Consider the following 21,032-nt stretch of genomic DNA (forward strand, 5'->3'; position numbering starts at 1 on the left):
TGAACTCTGAGGGACCCAGAGGCTCTTCGCTATGTTGTGAGATCACTCACCTCTCACTTCAGAGGGCGAAAAGAAACTCATACCTACTGCTGCTGGGCCAAAAGTAACAGCAGCGTCTGTCAGAAGAGAAACTGAGTCCTCACTCTGGACGCCAATGGAGCGTTTAAACAATCAGGCAATCACAGTCCGCTGCACAGATGTCACCAGCATACATGTTTTTTTGGTTTTTTACACCTCATTTCATTTCCAGTGACGGCAGAGAGAGGTGGCTCAAATGTCAGAGGCACCGGCCAGCGTCCTAAGCTTTCTTATCTTTAATTGAGACTTCTCTGTATTCCACTTTAATTTCCCTCACTGATATATGACTTGACACATGAATGGAAATAGTGCAGGCTTGTGACAGACAGTGCCTTTATAGTGGGATGGCTCCTCTGGTCCAAAGGAAAGTCATTTCCTCTGGACCTGTGAGGAAGGAAAAACTGCTGACGATGTCACCATGACCTCTCTCACTGTCTCCCTCCCTCTGTCCCTCTGTTTCTCCCTCCCCTCTTTTTATTTTTCCCGGACAGGAAGTCAGGTTTACGATGTCAAGCTGTTTCCTGACAACCCAGTCGAGCTGATAGTGGGGGAGGCCCTCACCCTGAACTGCACAGCGTTGGTGGAGTTCAACACTGGGGTGGACATTCAGTGGTCTTACCCAGGCAAACTGGTGCGTAGCAGCTCCAGTTGGTGCAAGTCGTGCGACGTCGGTGAATAAAACCTTAATTTCAGACTGTTTCTTCTCACCAGACGAACAACTGGGTGGACACCAAGCCCCATCGTGAAGCTCTGTCTCACGCCACAGAGGCTGTTAGCATCCTGACCATCCACAGCGTCAATGTCACAGACACTGGCCCATACAGCTGCAACGTCACCAGTATTGACACAACACAAACCCAACAAACTCAGGTCATAGTTTATGGTAAGCAGCAGCTCAGAGCCGAGCACATTTACCACTTGGCGTCCTCTCCTTCTGTAGATCAGTCTAATCGCCTAAATGCCACATTAATAATCAGTATCTGCACATCATAACAAGACTAAGAGTCTACATCCATGTTCGTGGACGTAGAAGTGCTTTGAGGTAAATGCTATCAGCATGCTAACATGCACGCATTATGGACTCCCTATACTTATCAGTGCTAAAATGAAGTAATTAAGTAGCACAGTGTAACAGTGAGAAGCTACACTGTGCTACACTGAGCAGCTCAGTGAAATCCTTATAGAGCAGTATTAATACAGTGTTACTTTGCTACCTTCAGCTCACAGTAGCCACCATAAACTACTGGTCATATCACTCCAGAGCTACTGGCCTGAGGGTATTGAACTGAGCATGGGTGCATTTTATTGCTTATAAATCAAACTTAAGGTGGAAGAATTTTTTGTTCTTTGAAAAATGATATGATGGTCTTGCTTTAAGGGATTACTCCTCCACAAACCTATCAAATATTTAGTGCTGTAGGCTTGAAGGATGTTTCTTATCCCAGTGGCGACCCAGAGTCACAGCAAAAAAAACCACAGAAACTTCTCAAAACCACTCAAAGGAATAAAAGGAGATCCTATGAGGACAGACAGTGGAGGAGTGATTTTAGAGGCTTCTGTGGATGTTTCGACTGAAGTTTTGACATGACTCAGGGTCACCATTTGAGCCCACATTGAATCTGAGCTGAATTACAGCTGCCATCCCCGACAAAGGAGCCACCTCTCAAATACTTTTCAGAGTCACCTTTCAAGCCGACGGGGGTGAGCGTTTGAAACTCAGATGATTTTTGGTGGAGATTTTTTTTAAAGTTTGAGGCTCAGATTTGAACCAGTAACTACTTCATCTAAATAAATGAATATTTCCTTTTCCAGAAAAGCCATTTATCAGCCTTAACTACAGAAATGGACCAGTGATGGAGGTAACTGCTGGCCAGAAGTCATTCAAATTACACGTAAATGTGTCTGCTTTCCCTCCACCTGAAACACTATGGTAAGATGACACTCCCTGGTGTATTCATTAAACCTAGTGGGCAATTTCCACAAACATAATTAGCCTCATATATCTTGGATTTACAGATGAATTAAGGGACAGGGAACCTCAGCTTGGGGGTATCTATAATGTAGTAGCTGTGCTTTTATGTGTGTGTCATATATCGTAAAGGTATAAAGATGGAAAGCTGATAAACCAGCGGCCAGAGTTCAAGATGAAAAGGATGAGGATGCACCTTAACCACGCTCTGGAGATTAAGGATGCTTGTCAGGAGGATTCTGGCGTGTACACGGTGGTGCTGAAGAACAGTGCTGCTGCGCTGGAGAGGAGGCTCAACATCACGCTTGTCGTAAATGGTAACTAGTCTGTTGGTCTGTGTATCCTCAGTGGACATGACAGATGTTTTATATGTGAAACAAATGGTGTGCAACAGTTCACATTCCTGCTACAAAACTCTGGAGGTTTACTAGTTTTCTATAGAGTATATGGAAGTATTATGATGAGGATTTTCTAAGAAAAGGCTGAGTGAATGTGTGGTTTGGATTTGCAAAAGAAAATGGTAAGAAATTTGCAATACAAGCAGAAATACTGCAAAAGCTGAAGCATGGGGTTGGTAAATAAAAGATTCCCAAACAGGTGATGGTGACAGATTGACTGACAGAGCTGTCTGGGGCCTGGAAATACAAAGGGAACAAATTAATTCATGAAGGTTTAATAAATGATTAATTAGGTCAGGAGGCTACTTTTTTTCAAGACTACTTTTTAGGGTTATTAGTAATTTTACTGTTGCACTGTCTTTGATATATTTACCAGAAATAGTCAATATAAACATGTTTTCCATTGCTGACTTATGTTTGCTTAAAATTCACACCACACTTTGATGTAATCGCACCCTTTGAAGTGGAATCACATCTAAGTGCCTTTTATTCTTGTACCGCATTAGCATGTTCTCTTCATTATATCCCAACCAGGTGTTCCTGTCTTTTTTCTAGTGGTCTAGATGTGTTCCAGTCATGGTTTAGTGTCCTATCTGAGTGAAGAGACATTCAAACCAGATCTGCAGCAGACTCAAAATTTCTGGATCTGTCTGTGACTCTGAATCTCCTCTTCACCAGTCCCCCCACAGATCCATGAGAAAGAAGTGGCAGACCCGTCCAGTCCTTACCCCAGCAGCAGCAGCCAGACTCTAACATGCACCGCCTATGGTCTCCCTGCTCCCAACGTCAGCTGGCAGTGGAGGGCCTGGGGCCCGTGTGTCCTCAACAGCACTCAGAGCAGACTGTAAGAAAACCTTCTCACATTCTCACACACAGGGCTGATTTTAAAAAAAAAAAAAAAAAAAAACTCTATGTAACCAGTGCGGGAGCAGATAAGGCTTGATCCAGCAGGACAGAAAAGAGGAGTGGGATGCAGTGCATGAAGCGGTATGTGAGGACCAAATAGGACGAAGAGGTCAGTGTTAAATTATGGCTATGGAGTGAAGAAGAGAGGGAGGAGAAGATGAAGAAAGAGATGTGGAGGTGGATGAAAAGAGTGGAGATAAAGAGCACGGTGGAGGAGAGGTAAGTAGAGGAAAGAGATGACCGCAGGAAAGTGTGTCTGTTCAATGTCCGAGCTCGATCCTCCCCCGCGCAGTAATAATGTGCTTGTTACTCCGCCATGGTTCAGCTCGCACACGGCAGTCTACTTTCTGACACACACACACACACACACACACACACACACACACACACACACACACACACACACACACACGCGTATATCTGAAATCCAAATAAACCACCATGGTGTGTTTGAGCCCATCAGTGTGCTATGTCTCAAACACACACATGCTTAAATGCACACAGAAACACTGATGAACACACATCACTCTTCTCCCTTTATCCTCTGCTGCATCTCACAACACAATATAATGATTCTTCGCACAGTCATTTATAGTAGATTTCAGTTATTTCCTATTCCTTCATCCCCGGTATAGAAGCTGCACAGGATATTTCTAATATGCCTCCACCTTCCTCCGAGGCTTATTTTAAGAGCCACTGTTCTCATAAGAAGTTCACTCTGAAACACACAACAGTGGCAGGTGAGGCTCGATTTAAGCTCCAGCTCTCCAGTTCAGGTTCTTTCTTATGTGACATTTCATGGGCGCTGGCTGAGACATGGCTGTATTGACCTTTTCTGATACATAAGAATTGAATTTCCTGTTTTTAATCTGATGGTCAGACATATATTGAAGGACAAATCTGTCTTGCGTCACAGCAGCCCGTGTGGTGTGGCAGCACAATGTGGATTCAAACCACCTACCTGATGAAATGCCCTGAGCAAGGCGCTGGAATCAGCTTGAACTCTTGAAGGATTACTTTCATAAGAGTGGATGGTCTCACATCATGAGGACAGTGTCTGTTAGTCACACTGCATGGATGAAAATGTGCTCACACACATACAGAGAGAGTAACATTTTTGGGATGTTTCTCATATTTAGCTTCAAGAAGAAGGTCCCCACAAAGTGTTTAGACTACTTTGATATTTTGGGAAGTTGACTTTATTGAATTTCTTGAAAAAGTCATATCTGTATGAAGCTTCTGCCAAGAAACAGTTAGCTTATCTTAGCATAAAGACTGGAAACAGGGGGAAATAGCTCGACTGGCTGTATGCAAATGATAAAAAACAGCCTTCCACTGGCTGCTAATGAACACTTCGTATGTTGTGGTGGTGATGTTCTGTGTCGGGGGGGGGGGGACTTCCTGGAGTCAGGTTGTCAGCAGGCGACCTGTAGAGAATCAAGAAAGTCTCCAGAAAACAAAACACATGTTAATTAGTGAGCTGTAGAGTTGCTGGAATACTGATTTGCATGACCTTTGGACAGTGCCAGGCTACCTCTTTCCCCATTTCCAGTCTTTATGCTAAAATAAGCTAACATGATTAACCATTTTTCATTATGACCAGAAGTTTGTTGACCACGAAATATTGCAAGGGAATTGAAAAACAGGTTCTTTTCACTCACTTGCATAATTGACCTTTTTGTATATGAATACAATAATTGGGACTTATTTATGAATTGTGCAGTCTGTTTGCACACCGTGACGAGAGTAAAATGAAACTGACCCTGAACACCTTCTGCTAATGTACAACATTGTAGTGGTGCCTTTAGGAGAAAAAGCAAAACAAAAATTCCATTTCATGTTTCATTAGTTCTGCTCTGATGTTCACACTTTGGATCTTCATAATAGAAATTGATACCATTTTTTTTTCCATTAGTTGCCAGGACACTTTGCATAATTGCCTTGGCTTTTGGATGTGAGCTGATGTTTGGATCTGAAATGCAATCCAGTTCATGTGTGTGGGGGGGAAATATCATAAAACCTCAGGATGTCTGGTTTGATGTGCTTCTGAATTCTCTCCCACTGCACACTCTGTGCTGTGCATGTCAATGAGGGGAGGTGTCATGGATGTGTCTGTGTTTCTCTCCAGGGTCCAACGAGACAGGAAGGGCCGGAGTGACAGGATCGCAGACTGTCAGAACTGGCAGGACATTAACTCGGAAAACGGCGTGAATGAAATCGAAGCTATTGAGACGTCAGTTGAAGTGGTGGACGGCCGACAGAAGGTTCATTACAGCTGTTTGATTATTACTGCCAGTTTATGTGAAAGCCCACCTTTTCATGAATAATAACGAAAAATGAATGATATTATAATACGATTATATGATGATGGGATTGCAATTCGTGCAAAAGAATGACAAAATACGATTAGGACGTAACCCAGAGAAGAAGATATTTATGTAAGTGGACTTATCCGTGAACTGTGATGTTTTTATGTAAGCGTCCCAAATTCTGAGCTCCATAACAAAATTTGTCAATCACGAACCATTTCCACAGTAGAAATATTTAGAACAGTCTTCCTCTGCAGACTTCCTGTGACGGTTGCCTATAAACACATCCAGACACACATGCAAGGGGCACATGTGCACACACTCATGCCTGCACATTTGTAAACCACTGCCTTAAGAGGACGTTATCACATGAGCGCACAGGGAAACACGTACGCTGATGTTTTCTCAGTCACACCTGAGTGAGCGTTGCCTCTCATCAGCCTGCCAGCAAAAAAATCTGCTTTGTGTCAGCTCACAAAGAATTAGGTGACAGCAGACTGCACTTCCTGTTAAGATACGCATGTTTCCTCCTGATGAATTAAAGTCTCATTCGCCTTTTCTCCTCTCACAGATAGTGAGCAGGCTCCAGATTCGCAATGCCAGTGTTTCTGTCATGTACAAGTGCTCTGCTGAAAACAAAGCCGGCAAAGATGAGCGACTGATCTATTTCTATGTAACCAGTAAGTATGTTGGGTTAAATAAGATTTTAGAGAAATCGGTCTGTGAGGTTTTTGCCTTCACCCAATTACAATAACACACACATTACGCTCAGGGGGCCAACAGGTCAGGAGGCCCTGAACAGAAACCTCTGTTTGAAGTGAGTGCCATAAGCATCTGTCATTGAAAAGTCACAGGGCTCAGTTAGAAGTGAGGATGTCCTCATCATGTTTTATATTGACTATCCAAGTCTGATCTGACATTGAGTTTTTCATTATTTTTTCGCTAACACCGCTGCACAGTGCACACTAAGGCTACAGTAATCCTGAATATACTTAGTAAAGCAATTTAAATATGTTGGACAAAAGAATAGGGCATTGTCTTCAAGACAATAGACACTTTTTGCTTTCAGTAATGCTGTGTGATATCTGTGGGGAGGAGTGTCTGCGTGGATCTGCTGGGCCAGGAAGGGTTAGAGGGAATTACACCCAACGGCAGAGCAGAAAATACATCCAAAACTAGCATGAAAAACACTGGGGGTCAGGGATGCTCTGGTACTTTCTGAGCCTGATGCCCCATCGAATCTGCCCATGCAGAAGAATCAGACCAAACTGTGGATTAGCCAGCGTTACAAAGAATCATTTAGTTGCTGTGTTGCTACACACAAAATCCCACTGTTTATTTTATTGGGGTGCAAAAAGAAAATAAATCTATCTGCATTCCTGGATACCACCAGGATTTAAGTGACCTGTTAAGCTGGTTGAACCCCCAGAGGAATTTTCATGTATGTCTAGCACACAAGCTCTGTCTTGTCAGGTCACCTAACCGCCCCACCTGCCCTTCTCTGTATCTTCAAAGCCATCCCTGAGGGGTTCAGTTTGGACGTTCAGCCCTCGGAGAATCCCCTGGAGCAGGAGAAAGTGTCCCTGTGCTGCAGCGCTGACAATTACACCTATGAGCAGCTGCAGTGGTACCGCCTGGACCCCCAGGCCCTGCAGGACGAGCAGGGCAAGCCCCAGGAGCTGGACTGTAGGAGCGTACACCTCTACGCAGACACTCTCGACGGCCAGCTATCCTTCCAGGAGCCCTCCAACAGCTGGGTCCTGGACTTCACCATCCCCTCCATACAGCTGCGGGACGAGGGTCATTATGTGTGTGAGGCTCAGAGCAGACGCAGCGGGGACAAACAGTGCCTGTTCAGATACATCTCTGTTAAAGGTGAGAACTAAAAGAGACAAATGCTCCAGACATACACACATACATACCCGGCAAGGAGAGTAGTCGCTCTAACATTTAATTATAGAGAAAAGCTCAACCCGTGGCAGCGGAAACACACATGGGTCTCATGGCAGTGAGAAGCTGCAGGCTTAAAAATACACACACTCACAAACAAGTGCCCACACACAGCCAGATACTCACATCCACACATAACGGAGAGAGTAGCTGGTGTTTGCACAGCATCAACATGTAAGATACAAACAGGGCCGAAATGCACTAACAAATCTATGCTTCATTCATGCCTGCGGGCTTGCATCAGTGGCCGGGGGATGTATGTAAATATGTACATTTACAGTCCTTGAGACCATCTGCAAGTCATATTGTTCGTTTCCTCTTTCTTTCTCCTGCTCTCTTCTCCGTCTTCTGGCATCTCCCTCTCTCCGTAGCCCTGGAGGCGCCTCGGTACAAGCGCAGCCTCACCAACCAGACGGTGAATGTGACGGAGTCTCTGCGGATGGAGTGCGATGTGGAGGGCAGACCTCTGCCCCGCCTCTCCTGGTTCAAAGATAACCAGCCTCTCCACCAAATGTCAGGTGCATGAATACACCCACACAGGTGATGCACACATTTACACAACAGTGCAGCCGCCCACCCGCTGACCGAGCAGCCAGGCATACAGTACACGCACACACCTTCATACACCAAGAGTTACTCAGAAAGTTTGCCCCTCAGGGTCTTAATTTAGCCCGACTCATATCTTCCCATGAGCTTATTCTGTGCAGGTGCATTTGCAGGAGGCTCCGTTACATTTCGGTTTCAGATTCGATAAAAGAGCCGAGACAATAAGCTCGGTTAATATTTGCTCAGACATTGACAACTTCTGTCAGATGTTGCATTTTTTTTGTTGCACTTTCTGTCCTGATAAATGACAAACCAGCTATTGAAAGCCAACATGAGAACACACACACAGATACACAACCACCCACCAGCCCACCTACACGCTCCTACCATTAAACAAATGTGTCAAATAGAACCAGTGACACAAATACACCTACACACACCCACACACACACACACACACAGACATAAAACCCTGCAGGCCAATACACATGGCTCATTAGCTTTCTCAGTGTGTGACTCTTCTTAACATCTGAAGGGGATGAGGGAATGGGAGGGGGGAGGAGGGGTAGTCAATATGGGTTTGAGTGACAGCTGATGCCCTCACTCAGAGGGGCTGCTGGGACATGGGGCTCGCCACACCGGCCGATGGGATTTTAAATGAATACTGCAGTTTGAATTCCAGAGGTGTGATGAGAATGCAAGAAATTCAGTTGAAAATGTTGCTGAATTTATGATGTGAGAAGTCAAGGAGTGTTGAAGAACCGCATTGTCTGTGTGTGTGTGTGTGTGTGTGTGTGTGTGTCACTAATGCCGTGCCTCCTTGCAGGTGTCCAGCTGCAGGATTCAAACCGCACGCTGAGTATCCAGCGGGTTAGAGAGGAGGACGCCGGGCTTTACACCTGCACCGCCTGCAACCAGCGCGGCTGTGTCCACTCCTCAGCAGCTGTCCGGGTCATCGGTGAGACAGCCACACACATACTCACACACACACACACACACACACACACACACACACACACACACAGAAACAGACTGTTGCATACAATCGCCACAACACCTGAATCCACTCACTCACCGCTGACGTGCTTTTTCGAGTGTGCTCAGGCCTGAAATCACAGCTGCCCTCGAGCTCACGTCCTCTCACACACAATGTACACGCCTGGATTTTAGTCATTCTCCTCTTGTGCTTTTCACTGCTGCAGGAGTTTTAGTGCTTTTGTTATGTGCAGCTCTCCACAATAAAATCAAAGTCACTGACAGCTGGGACATGTTTTCAGAATGAATCATTTCACGGGTGTGCTGGAAGTGGTGTCACAATGAATGGCTCCAGTGAGTAAATGGCTGTTTAGCACATTGATGTAACCTAAAGATTTAATGTAAGGCTCTTACAAGAAAAGTGGGACCAATCGTCTGTAACACAGCACCCCCTACAGTCAGGCGAGGGTAGTGTCATTAAGAGAGGTTAAGTAAAGAACTGTGAAAGAGTGGATTCAGATACTCAGTATTCAAAACATCTGCACCTAAAAGTGACTTTCTTTCTTTCTTTCTTTCTTTCTTTCTTTCTTTCTTTCTTTCTTTCTTTCTTTGTGTCAAGGTTCAAGTGACAAGGCCAATGTGGAGATTGTAATCCTCATCGGGACTGGAGTCATCGCTGTTTTCTTCTGGGCCTTGCTCATCCTCATCTTCTGCAATGTGAAGCGGGTCAGTGGGCTTTTCACTGTGTGTCTGTGTGTTTGCGAGAGGAACTGACAGACCGTGACAGAGGCGCTTTAACCCCTGACTCACTACATGTCTGTCAGTGTTTGAGCACAACCAGTCTGAGCTGTAAGAGTCTGTAATTAACCCGCTGAGACAGTTACTGGTAACTGCAGGGAGTGAGTCCAATTAGTCTTTTACTGCTTTTAGCCATAAAAACAAACACGCCTGTAATGAGACTCAAAGTGCCTTTTATTTTACCTCGTTTGCTCATCTCTTAGATCGCCTCACAGTAGTTGCTCTGCAGCTCACAGTGTGGTGCTATCATTAACAAATTAATTTAGGGATGGCTTAATGTGCAGAGATGGAAAGTTTTCTGTCTCCTCTCTCTTCCAGTGTCTCTGGGTGAGAGAAAAAAAGAAACAAAAAAGGTATTGAGACGCCAAAGATCACAGGAAGTAGCCTGCTATATATTAGCAGTATCTTATAAAATATGCTGTTAAGGGCATATGGTGTTGAAATCACACTGTAGGAGACAATCCATTGATTTCCTTTGTGACTGCGCGTGAGAGGAAATTTGCATTACATGCAATACACAATCTCACATAAAATAGGTATATCACAGTTCTTAATTGTGTAGTGAAGGCACAGATAGTCAGTAACCCGTAAAGATTTAAATAGTCATTGAAGGTACCTGCTGTGCAATTTGCTAGTGAAATGACACTGTTCATCCAAAACCAGAGGTTGCAGATGCTACAATACATTGCAAAAAATCGTCCCTATCTTCAGCTCTCCTTGTAACCTTTTCCTCGTCCCCTCTGCTAATGGCTCATGCAATGTGTGTCGTGTCTCCAATAACTCCTTCACCATATTCAGCCCAACAGCTCACTTTACATAAACTCTTTCTCGCCCTGAACTTCAGGTTAAACCGGCCGACATAAAGACAGGCTATCTGTCCATCATCATGGACCCGGGGGAGGTGCCTCTGGATGAGCAGTGTGAATACCTTCCTTACGACTCCTCGCAGTGGGAGATCTCCAGAGACAGACTCCGATTGGGTGAGCCGTCAGGAAGGGTGGGAGCGAAGGATGGATGGATGTTGGGATAAGTGAGTGAATGGGAGAGAGGGGGCTGTGTGAGGAAATATAGAGTAGGGGAGATACGAATAGATGGATGAAACTGAATTAGTTTTCCATTTTCAGAATCCTTAATGGCGTGAGTTTGGATCAAAGCCAGCCCGACAAGATGCTGCCAAGTACAAGTGCTAATGTTAAATATGTGCTCGTTCCCAATGCAGCGTTTAAAAAAATGCCCTGAGGAAAAGCATCTGTTCCGCGAGAGCAACTCATGGTGCTGCATTTGTGATTCTAATTCCTCCGCTTGTCTGTATGGATGCCAGATGCATTTTCATTTTGCAACGAATCCCAACCACATCTGTTTGTGTATTCCAGTGAGACTTACACCAAGTCTGCATTGATCAATGAGATGGATGTCCTGTCGTGTTTCTGCTGTTTGTCCTGACACAGGAAAAGTACTGGGCCATGGCGCCTTTGGAAAAGTAATCGAGGCATCCATCTACGGCATCAGCAAGAGCAACAGTTTGGACACGGTGGCTGTCAAGATGCTGAAGGGTGAGATTTGTCTTTGTTCATGTATTGTTATGTTTACTGCATATGAGTATTTGAGGAAGCTTTCTACGAAGGCGCGTGGTTACAAATTTGAAGTAGCTTTGATCAGAGTTAGCTCAGCATACAGTACAGTATGTGCTCCATTCACTTGGTAGATGCGCATCTGATGTACAAAAGATGAGCAATAAGATGTGTTTTTCACTTCATGGGTTTCAGATGGAGCCACGGCCAGTGAGCATAAGGCCTTAATGTCAGAGCTGAAGATACTGATCCACATTGGAAACCATCTGAATGTCGTGAACCTGCTGGGAGCCTGCACCAAACCAAATGGTGAGTACAGATTTGTGTGTATTACACTTCATATGTGTGTGTGTGACTGGTAGAGGTCAACATAGATAGATAGATAGATAGATAGATAGATAGATAGATAGATAGATAGATAGATAGATAGATAGATAGATAGATAGATGTTTTGTTAATATTTTACCAGGGTGGATGACCCAATGGGAGCAGCCCTCTGCTCCTACAACACCAACCAAGACACTCATGTATATTCATGCCTTACTGACTGAAAGAAAAAGGTGCAATTACAAATCTGTCAACTCCCTCAGCACCACGGACAGCTCCATGGATTTATCAATACGCTAGACTACGAATATTTCTGTTATCGAGGTCATAGATACTGACCTGCACAAACCTCAGTCAGGTAAAGGATCGATGAGGCAGGCAGATTTACATGGACATCTTAACCTCTGTGCGCCTGCACTCTCTCTGCTGCTAGAGGATGGAGGGAGGGGGTTGGCAGGTTAACAGGGGGTGTAGCATACAGATCGCCTACTGAGTACAAATGATGTGTTTTCCTGTTGGCTGAAATTCCTTTTCAATGAGGTGTCACATTATTTTGTCTACCCCCTAGAGCTTCCACACAACATGTTTAAGAGCAAACCAACTGAGAAAGTCACACACCTGCCTCTCTTTTTCTTTGACGCCCCTAATTTTCTGTCCATACATCGATTTGACCTTCAGAGGACATTTCTGAACGGCAGACATCTGAAAAAGTTTACCCTGAACAAAAGCAGCAGTTTTGCCTCACAGCAGCCCTCAGGCAGGAAATGTTTTAAGAATACCACTTCTCTGTTCAGAACGCACGCACGCACGCACACACACACACACACACACACACACACACACACACACACACACAGCTGTTCTAATGATGCTAATGTTCTTAATGCTGTTAACGTTCTTATTGTTCTTGCCTTCCTCATGTCGTTTTGTCAGTGTTTTGTCGTTTTTGTCTTAATAATAATGATAAAAAAGCAGGTCTTAGTGTATTGAACGTGGTGTGAAAAGCTCCTGAAAATGAGGCAGAAGTCATTTCAATGACAGAGAGAGCATTGTAAAGTGTGCTGAAACAGCTTTTTTCATACACTTCTGCCACGATAACAAGAAGAAAAGAAAACAGCTGACCGTTAAACCGTCTGTATTGTCAGGTCCACTGATGGTGGTAGTGGAATACTGCAAGTACGGGAATCTGTCCAACTTCCTACGAGCCAAGAGGGAGTACTTCCTCCCCTACAGGGTAACCAAAACACTACAGAAACTGAAGTGCTTTCTGCCGGCTTGTCTGTCTGCTCTGCTGTGATGATGTGACTGCAGCTTAATCCTCAGAAAGATTCCAATTTGCTTTAGTTCTCTTTCAGTTTTCTCCATCTGTTGGTTTCTTCTATTTTTATTGAACTGATGCTCAGAGGTATCTTTGTTGCTGCCCTTTCAGCTGTCAGTCCGCTTGAACCGTCGTACAGCATTTTGTCTTTTTTGCAAACCCTTCAGACAAAATAACATCTATTTGTAAAGAGGACTTGTGAGCCCTTCAGACCTTTCAGAAAATAGTGCTGTCAGTCATCTGGCTGTACTGAATTAAGCTTTTGTGGCAGACTCTTCTTCCAAACTTTTGACCCATGCTCTTGTTTGATACTGGCTTATTGAATCGTTGCTCCATTCAGGATCGCTCTCCCAAAACTCAGAGCCAGGTGAGACGCATGATTGAGGCGGGCCAAATGGACCAAAGGGCTCGCCACCCACCTTCTCCGCCCTCCTCTGTGCTCACCAGCCCTCAGAGTCCATCATCCAGCACGCCCACTCAGACTCCTGCTGTGGAGAAAAGTGTGTTTTCATCCACCCTCCATCTTCCATTTAGCTCACTGTCTCATTACAGTTGTGGTGTAACTTCTCCTTCATTTGTTTTCCATGACTTCCCCTCGTCTTCTCTCTCCAGTGGAGGACCTGTGGAAAACTCCTCTGACGATAGAAGATCTCATTTGCTACAGTTTCCAGGTGGCTCGTGGGATGGAGTTCTTGGCGTCGAGGAAGGTTAATTACCAGCATCACACAGACAATTAGTGCATGAGCTGTGGTGAATTCTTAGCAGTGCCAGGTTGTAACCCGGTCATTCTGCCTTCCAGAGCTTTGTGCTTCTTAATTAACCACATGACCATAAACCAGAGCTGTGAAATGACACCGTGCTGCATACTAATCCCCAGCAGGTTTTGACAATGTGTTGTGTTTACACGGGAGAAATTTTCAAAATTAATAAGATTATTAAAATAAATAAAATAAAAAAAATATTATTAAAATTGATATTTATCACACATCTGATAGATAATCTTTATTCGTACATTTCATCTGGTGATTATTTAATACACACTTAACGAGCTGTTAAACGAATGCAGATCTGAAGCCCACGGTTTTGTTTTGAGGAATAATTCTGTCAGAAAGCTCAGATTTTTGATTTTCATCAGTTCTGCAACACACCGTGTTCAAGCAGTGACGAGTCGTGGAAGCTGTCGTCTCTGCTGTCGTTGGTTGTTTCAGTTCATTGGTGAGCTAATTTGATTCTTATTGGCTCATCAGTGTATTTTTCATAGAGCCACAGTCCGTCTCCATATGAATCCGCTGATCCGATGAAGAATGAGATTAAAATGTTGACAACAAAAGCAGCTACAGTTGAACTGAACTGATGAATATCAACAATCTGAGCAGACTCTAAACACACCATCTGGCTTTTAATGACTGCAAACCAGCCGTTACCCCGTGAGCATGTTGACTTGAATGCTTTGTGAATGATGCTGGATCTCCTACAGCGATTCCACAGAACTCGACCGGACCAAGACATAGTCCAGTCCCAGTTACACATTCACATACACACACACACACACACACACACACACACACACACACACACACACACAGATTGCTAAAATAGCAAACTTTCTATTTCCTTAATCCAAACATATCTGCTATTCACTGATCAGAGAAAGCAAGATGGAAACAATGCGCGCAAACACTCCCACAAACATCAACCAGACACACACACACACACACACACACACACACACCTGTCCGCAGGGTGATGATGTATGTGTGTGTGTATCCACAGTGTATCCACAGAGACTTGGCAGCCCGGAACATTCTCCTGTCAGAGAACAACATTGTGAAGATCTGTGACTTTGGTCTGGCCAGAGATATATACAAAGACCCCGACTACGTCAGGAAAGGCAATGTACGGCACCATCACACTCAAGTCCAGCCTCCACCTTTATTATCCATCTCAAATTTGTTGTGTTTTTTCTTTAAAGCGCCCACATGGTGACTGAATTTAAAGGCAGGCCTCAGTGCTGTTCATGTGACTGTCTGGTAACATTTGTCTGGTGTTTTGACGCTCTCTCAGGCTCGCCTGCCTTTGAAGTGGATGGCTCCGGAGAGCATCTTTGACAAAGTGTACACCAGCCAGAGTGACGTGTGGTCCTTTGGAGTTCTCCTGTGGGAAATCTTTTCGCTGGGTAAAGTCAAAGTCAGAACACACTCATTCCATCTCTTATGAAGATGCATTTGGATGGAAATCAAACGAAAGGAACAGAGTTTCAATGCAATCTCCTTCAGAAGTGTGGAGGAGCTCTTTTCAGAAGTGTGTATCGACCTCTGTTCCTGCCGAAGGCAATATGGATTTTGTTCCTTTATAAGCAGGCTAAATCTTCATCACTGTTATCCAAACACTCAATAACTTAACTTGACCCGTTAATTCATTTCTCATCCGGCTTTTGTTCACCCTCAGGTGCGTCTCCTTACCCGGGAGTACAGATTGATGAAGAGTTCTGCAAGCGATTGAAAGACGGCGTCAGGATGAGAGCACCAGACACAGCCTCCCCTGAAATGTAAGCGGAGGCTCTAATTTATTTTATTAACATAGGTGTTTAGGGGGTTTGAGGCATCTGTATTATTCTTATTCAAATAAAAAAACCTATTGCTGTCTAATAAGATTCACAGCCCTAAAATTTGATCAAGCTTGATCTGCTCATAAATATCATAACTCTAACTAACTTTAAGATGTAAGAGAGGATACAGGAGCAGATTTGTAGTTATCGCCTCAGTATCTCCTTTGTTGTGATGGTGCTGCCCTCTGCTGGTAGATATGGCATCATGCTGGCCTGCTGGCACGGCGAGCCCAAAGAGCGGCCGATGTTCCCGGCCCTGGTGCAGATCCTGGGAGACCTGCTGCAGGACAACAGCCTCCCTGTAAGTTCACTGCTGGAGAGACAGTCATTCGAGCAAGTGTGAGCGTGTAAAGAGTTTAACCTAAACAAATTCCCTGCAGGACGGGAAGGACTACGTCCCTCTGAACAACTCGCAGAGCTCCGAAGATGATGGTTTCTCACAGGCTTCATCACGGCCTCCGTCTGAGGAGGAGCTGAGACTGGCCTGCAACACTCTGCCCACCAGGTACTAATCTCTCATCATCCTTCAAGACCCCATGACAGGGATTAACTTTCACCTGGAAAACCGTCAAATGTGGCATCTTTGAAGCATTTTATCTGGTAATATATCAACAATCCAATGAAAAGCTTCACATATCTTATTCCACACTACCATTAAAACACATCAATGAACCACATCATTGCCCCGGGAAATGTGTTCCTTTCTTGACACGAACACACAGTGTAATTTGTTTTCAGTCGATCGCACACACACACCGCACTGCTGCTGTAAATACGCACTACTGAAAATAGGTCTCAGTAAATACATTTAGTTCTTTTTGAGTGAAGTTTGCTTAAAATGGTTTGCCAGTTTTAAAACTGGGAGTATACAGTACATCAGGATGTACATCCATAGTACTAACCGGCTGACTCAGGCCTGAGAGCCACAGACAGGAAAGGAAGGTACAGGAGACGGATCAATGTATTATAGGTTTTGGTCTTTTCGTGGGAATAGTTGGCATTAACAAAATATGTAGAGTATCACCAGCATTGTCCTTAACCAGCACATGCAGGGATAAACAAAAATCTTTAAGAGGTCTGACTCCTTTGGACCTCATGCATGGATATTTTTCTATTTTTATTCTGAATCCAGTCCCTTTATTCCTCTGGGGTTTGCTCATATGAGTGTGCCACCTGTTGATGAGGAGGTGCGTGTTTATTTAGCACAATTGACGCCCTGAACCCTGCAGTGCAGAAGTCGTCTGCCCCCTCTGGCAGTGAGAATAACTGCACAAATGCTGTTGACGTGCCTATGACGCCACAGGCTCTGCCATAGTTGCTCTAGCCTACTCGGTCACTACCGTTGCTCCACTCTTCAGCTGTGGCTGGATGACATCAAATGCATCACTACCTGTGTGTCAGTGCGAGATTGTTGTCACAGACACATTTAAAAACTCCAGTATACTGCAAAATACAGAGCAATGTATCTGCTCTCAAAAGGCTTAATGAGAACTGTGTGAACTTGTCTGGTGGGCTTGAATGTAACAGATGTTCACTTATTTAAAAGTCCTTCACTCCAGTTTTAAGGCTGTTCCTCACTGTTTGTGATCAAGTTTCATTCACAAAAGTATTACCAAAGAGAAAAAAGAAAAATGTTTCACCACGGCGCTTCCAGTTTCAAGATAATAAGAGATACACAAGGATGCGGACATGGTGAAAAATATGAATTTTGTATTACGTTTGATTTATTTCAGTGAATTAATTCAGATTAAGACATTCTTGAAGGTAAACTGTGCAGGATTTTCCTAAAAAAAAAAGCAACAACATATAGACTCATACAAAAGGAATCACCCTCAATCATCACTTATGACCCACTGCAAGTGTGTGGGGGTCTGCTTATCCGCAGAGACCCTGCTTATTGTTTCCCATCCTGCTGGTATTACTTTACTTTCCCTAGAGCTTACAGCATTGCAGTCAGCCAATCAGTGATTCATAGTTTTTTTTTTTTAATGATGATTATTGTTATTATTAGAGAGGTCACAAACCCTCACAGGGAGGTTCAAGATCATGTTGGGGATGAGATGTTTTATGAGATGGGAAAAACGTTGTTTATTCCCCAGATGTAAGCATGTCTGTATTTTCAGATGTGGCTCTGGTGTTTGTGTGTCTTGTGTATCGAATAGCTTCAGCCTCTCGGCCCTCGCTGATAATTAATCAAATGACACAAAATGACCAGAGAAAATCATTCTGCTGATAAACCATGAGACGACCTGTGCACGACTCCATTTATCACCACTTTCACACCACTGACTGACTGAGAGAGTCACACAGCTGTTAATGAGCCCTTTTCATAAGGCAAATTATTAAAAAATCTAAATATATGCCGTTGTTTTTCCACTGAATGGAACATATTTTGGTCATTCTCCCATCTGCTCTGCACTTTCTCCTGGCATTGCTTCTTCATCTGGACGTCGTATCAGGTATTCATCTGATAATGCTTTCTCCTCATCTTCACCAGGTATTATAACTGCGTGCCCTTTGCTGGCTGTGTGTTTGTGGGACCGTCCAAAATATGCCAGCCCAGAGTGAAGACATTTGAACAGCTGCCCCTGGAGATGCACCCTCAGAAAGCCCCTCAAGTAAGCTCTTTATTTCCTCATCACTTACTGAAAATGTGAACCGGCTGGTGGCATTTTGTGAATGCCATTCGACTCTGATGATTTTCCCCTCAGATAATCACCAAAAATAGTTGCTGCTTTCAGACACAGCAGCAGGGTCAACCAAAGGCTTTTAATTCACGCGGTGTCCCGCTGTGTCTCTCCCCAGGACAACCAGACAGACAGCGGGATGGTTCTGGCCTCAGAAGAATTCGAGAGAATTGAACACCAGCACAGGGGCGCCGTCTCAAAAAGGTTCGTCATCCGAGAGATACACAGTCAGATATTTACTCTCTGCTCATTAGTCCCTGTGCAGCAACAAGTGACTGACAGGATAAAGTTTCAGATATATTAAGAAAGGCTGCTTTTATAGATGCGTCAAAGTCCATGTGAGCAATCAGTCATTCTGTAGAATACAGCCAACGCAGCTTCACATATGCAGTGAAACTACAGCAGATCTGCGAAGGAAGTAAGCATCGGCAGAGTCTCCATTTATGCATGGGCAAGTAGGAGTAAGCAATAGTCTGAGTCAGTTGAACCCAGAGCCCAAATCTGTCAAGGGTTTGAAGATTAGGCTTTAAAAAAAGCTCTAAACAGCCAAGTTAGCAGAATAAAGGTCAATGGTAAAAGTAAAGAAATAAGACGCATTTATCTCCCAACTCCTACTTACAGCAGAGCGTAGGAGGAACCATTAAGAGCAGCTCCCAGGTGGTCACATGAGTTATCCCATGTATGCTCAGTGCTAAAACAGCCCGATGTAACCTGCCTCTGCCCCACTGTTCCTTCTCTGACGACACACTGACATTCTTCTCAGTGAAAGTAGCATCAGGAACTGAGCAACCCTAAAAGGACATTCATATAGATTTCATATTCCTTGTCATGATCAGTGATGCACTGCGCCGTCGCAGAAGGCGCGTGCTCACCTTTGGCAACGCTTAATCTCCTTAATAGCTTTCATTCTTAAGTTTGCAATTGGGAGAAAAATTAAGTGAGTGAAAGCTTTACGCCCCTTCACTTAAAGGATGAGGTTAGCATCAAAAATCCCCCCAAAAAAGACCAAAACCAACAATGTGTTAGCGTGTCTCTCAGGACTTTCTGACTCCTGAAGCCCATTGGTTCCTAAATCTTTAAGAGTCACAAATATCTAGTTTAATCTTTACAAAAGTTTAACAAAGTTACTCAAACAGGAAGAAGTGGTGTTTCCATTGGGGACTCTTCTCCGCTGTGGATGTTATGCTCCCATATTTCCAGCAGAAGGACTGTGTGTGTGTGTGTGTGTGTGTGGGATGAATTCAAAATAAACTACAGCTCTTGCGTTTCTTGTAATGAAGGAACATGTCAACCGCAACAATGGTGTGGCTCAGCGACGTGTTTTGAATCGTTTTTGAACAATAATGGAGCTCTGAGGCACAGAGGAATAAGCTACACCAACAATACTTGTTAGAGGGTTCAGTTCATTGCTGGCTTTGGTCTTTTCATGGAGGAAATGTCGAATATCCACAGATTTCTCATCAACTCACACCTGGAGATCATCTGCGTGTGTCCTAATTTAACATATCAATTTACTACTGCTAATACACAGCAGTAATGCTGAAGGCTGTTTCTTCTGCTCTGTCTCCAGTCGTATCAGCAGCAGCAGCAGCACAGAGCCTCTCACAGCCTCCCATGGTTCCCTGGGTCGAAGCAGCGGCGCCGGCAGCTCCAGGCACCGTCCCCACTTCTTCAGCCAGCTTTCAGGACAGACCTTCTACAACAACGAGTACGGACACCTGTCCGAGGACGGCTTCTGCGACTTCTTCTCCTCGCCCGATGCCCCCTGCCTGGCCTCCTCCAATGTGTAATCTTACCAAAAGACGCAGCCCGAGAGAACAGAGAGCGTTCAAAGAAAGAGGGCCGCTCAGGCGGAGGGAGGTGTGTAGTAACATACCTGTACTGATATATTGATAAAGATCAGGTCGCAGATCCTTCCAGCCAGAGCTCACCTCACCTCAGAGTCCTTCCTCTGTCCTCTCGGGCTGCTGCCTCGACACACAGACTGAGCTGTATGTGCCTGAAGTTCCTCTACAGAGCCACTGGGTGGCAGCATTATGAAAAAAAACCAAACCCTGAGTATTTTCTATTCACACATTTATATTTTTATCTTTTATATATACAGAGTATTCTTCCTTTATTTGTACAAATTATGACTCATATGGGAAGAAATAAAGAAATTTATCTTCTTCTCGCTCTTCTCTTTCCATGATTAATATGAAGCTGGAGCTGTCATCATTCCCCTGAAGTACATGTTTCAAGAGCAAATTTGCATTTGTCACGCTGATAAATTACAGGTCCACAGTGAACCAGTCACAGTCTCTGCGACGGTCCACGTAATCAACGAAGCGAGCAGATATTTGTGGATCTGTGTCATTTAGTGGAGGTGGAGACGCTTGGATACACGGCCCCACGAACAAGGAATAAGTGACGGAGGTAAACAGAGAGATGTAGGGTGAATAAAAGAGTGAGTCACACTAAGCACCTCTTATCAGAGCTGGACGAAAGCACGATGACAGCTGTGACAGCTTAACGCCCTCTTACATGCTCACATCACAAATGACAACCTGCAGGGTGTTGACTCTGGCTGCCAGTGGATGGAAATGAGCAGCG

At 44.4% G+C, this 21,032-nt stretch overlaps 1 protein-coding gene across 1 annotated transcript in view; it reads left to right on the forward strand.

Annotated features, from left to right (window-relative positions):
- The window catches only part of flt4 (fms related receptor tyrosine kinase 4), a 42,677-nt gene extending 22,068 nt beyond the window's left edge, over positions 1–20,609 (forward strand). Inside the window, exons 6-30 of the mRNA XM_076739106.1 lie at positions 570–709; positions 790–961; positions 1,891–2,008; positions 2,180–2,364; positions 3,124–3,289; positions 5,480–5,615; positions 6,232–6,340; positions 7,176–7,535; positions 7,982–8,128; positions 8,983–9,114; positions 9,751–9,857; positions 10,774–10,909; positions 11,378–11,482; positions 11,696–11,809; positions 12,973–13,061; positions 13,486–13,645; positions 13,758–13,852; positions 14,919–15,041; positions 15,210–15,321; positions 15,594–15,693; positions 15,949–16,054; positions 16,134–16,258; positions 18,251–18,371; positions 18,559–18,644; positions 20,011–20,609. Of these exons, the coding sequence (XP_076595221.1) occupies positions 570–709; positions 790–961; positions 1,891–2,008; positions 2,180–2,364; positions 3,124–3,289; positions 5,480–5,615; positions 6,232–6,340; positions 7,176–7,535; positions 7,982–8,128; positions 8,983–9,114; positions 9,751–9,857; positions 10,774–10,909; positions 11,378–11,482; positions 11,696–11,809; positions 12,973–13,061; positions 13,486–13,645; positions 13,758–13,852; positions 14,919–15,041; positions 15,210–15,321; positions 15,594–15,693; positions 15,949–16,054; positions 16,134–16,258; positions 18,251–18,371; positions 18,559–18,644; positions 20,011–20,230 (3,464 nt within the window). The 3' untranslated portion in view covers positions 20,231–20,609. The remainder of the gene's footprint in view (positions 1–569; positions 710–789; positions 962–1,890; positions 2,009–2,179; positions 2,365–3,123; positions 3,290–5,479; positions 5,616–6,231; positions 6,341–7,175; positions 7,536–7,981; positions 8,129–8,982; positions 9,115–9,750; positions 9,858–10,773; positions 10,910–11,377; positions 11,483–11,695; positions 11,810–12,972; positions 13,062–13,485; positions 13,646–13,757; positions 13,853–14,918; positions 15,042–15,209; positions 15,322–15,593; positions 15,694–15,948; positions 16,055–16,133; positions 16,259–18,250; positions 18,372–18,558; positions 18,645–20,010) is intronic.
- The last annotated feature ends 423 nt before the right edge of the window (positions 20,610–21,032 follow it).

This window comes from Chaetodon auriga, chromosome 9 (assembly GCF_051107435.1).
Source record: "Chaetodon auriga isolate fChaAug3 chromosome 9, fChaAug3.hap1, whole genome shotgun sequence".
Taxonomy (NCBI): Eukaryota; Metazoa; Chordata; class Actinopteri; order Chaetodontiformes; family Chaetodontidae; genus Chaetodon; species Chaetodon auriga.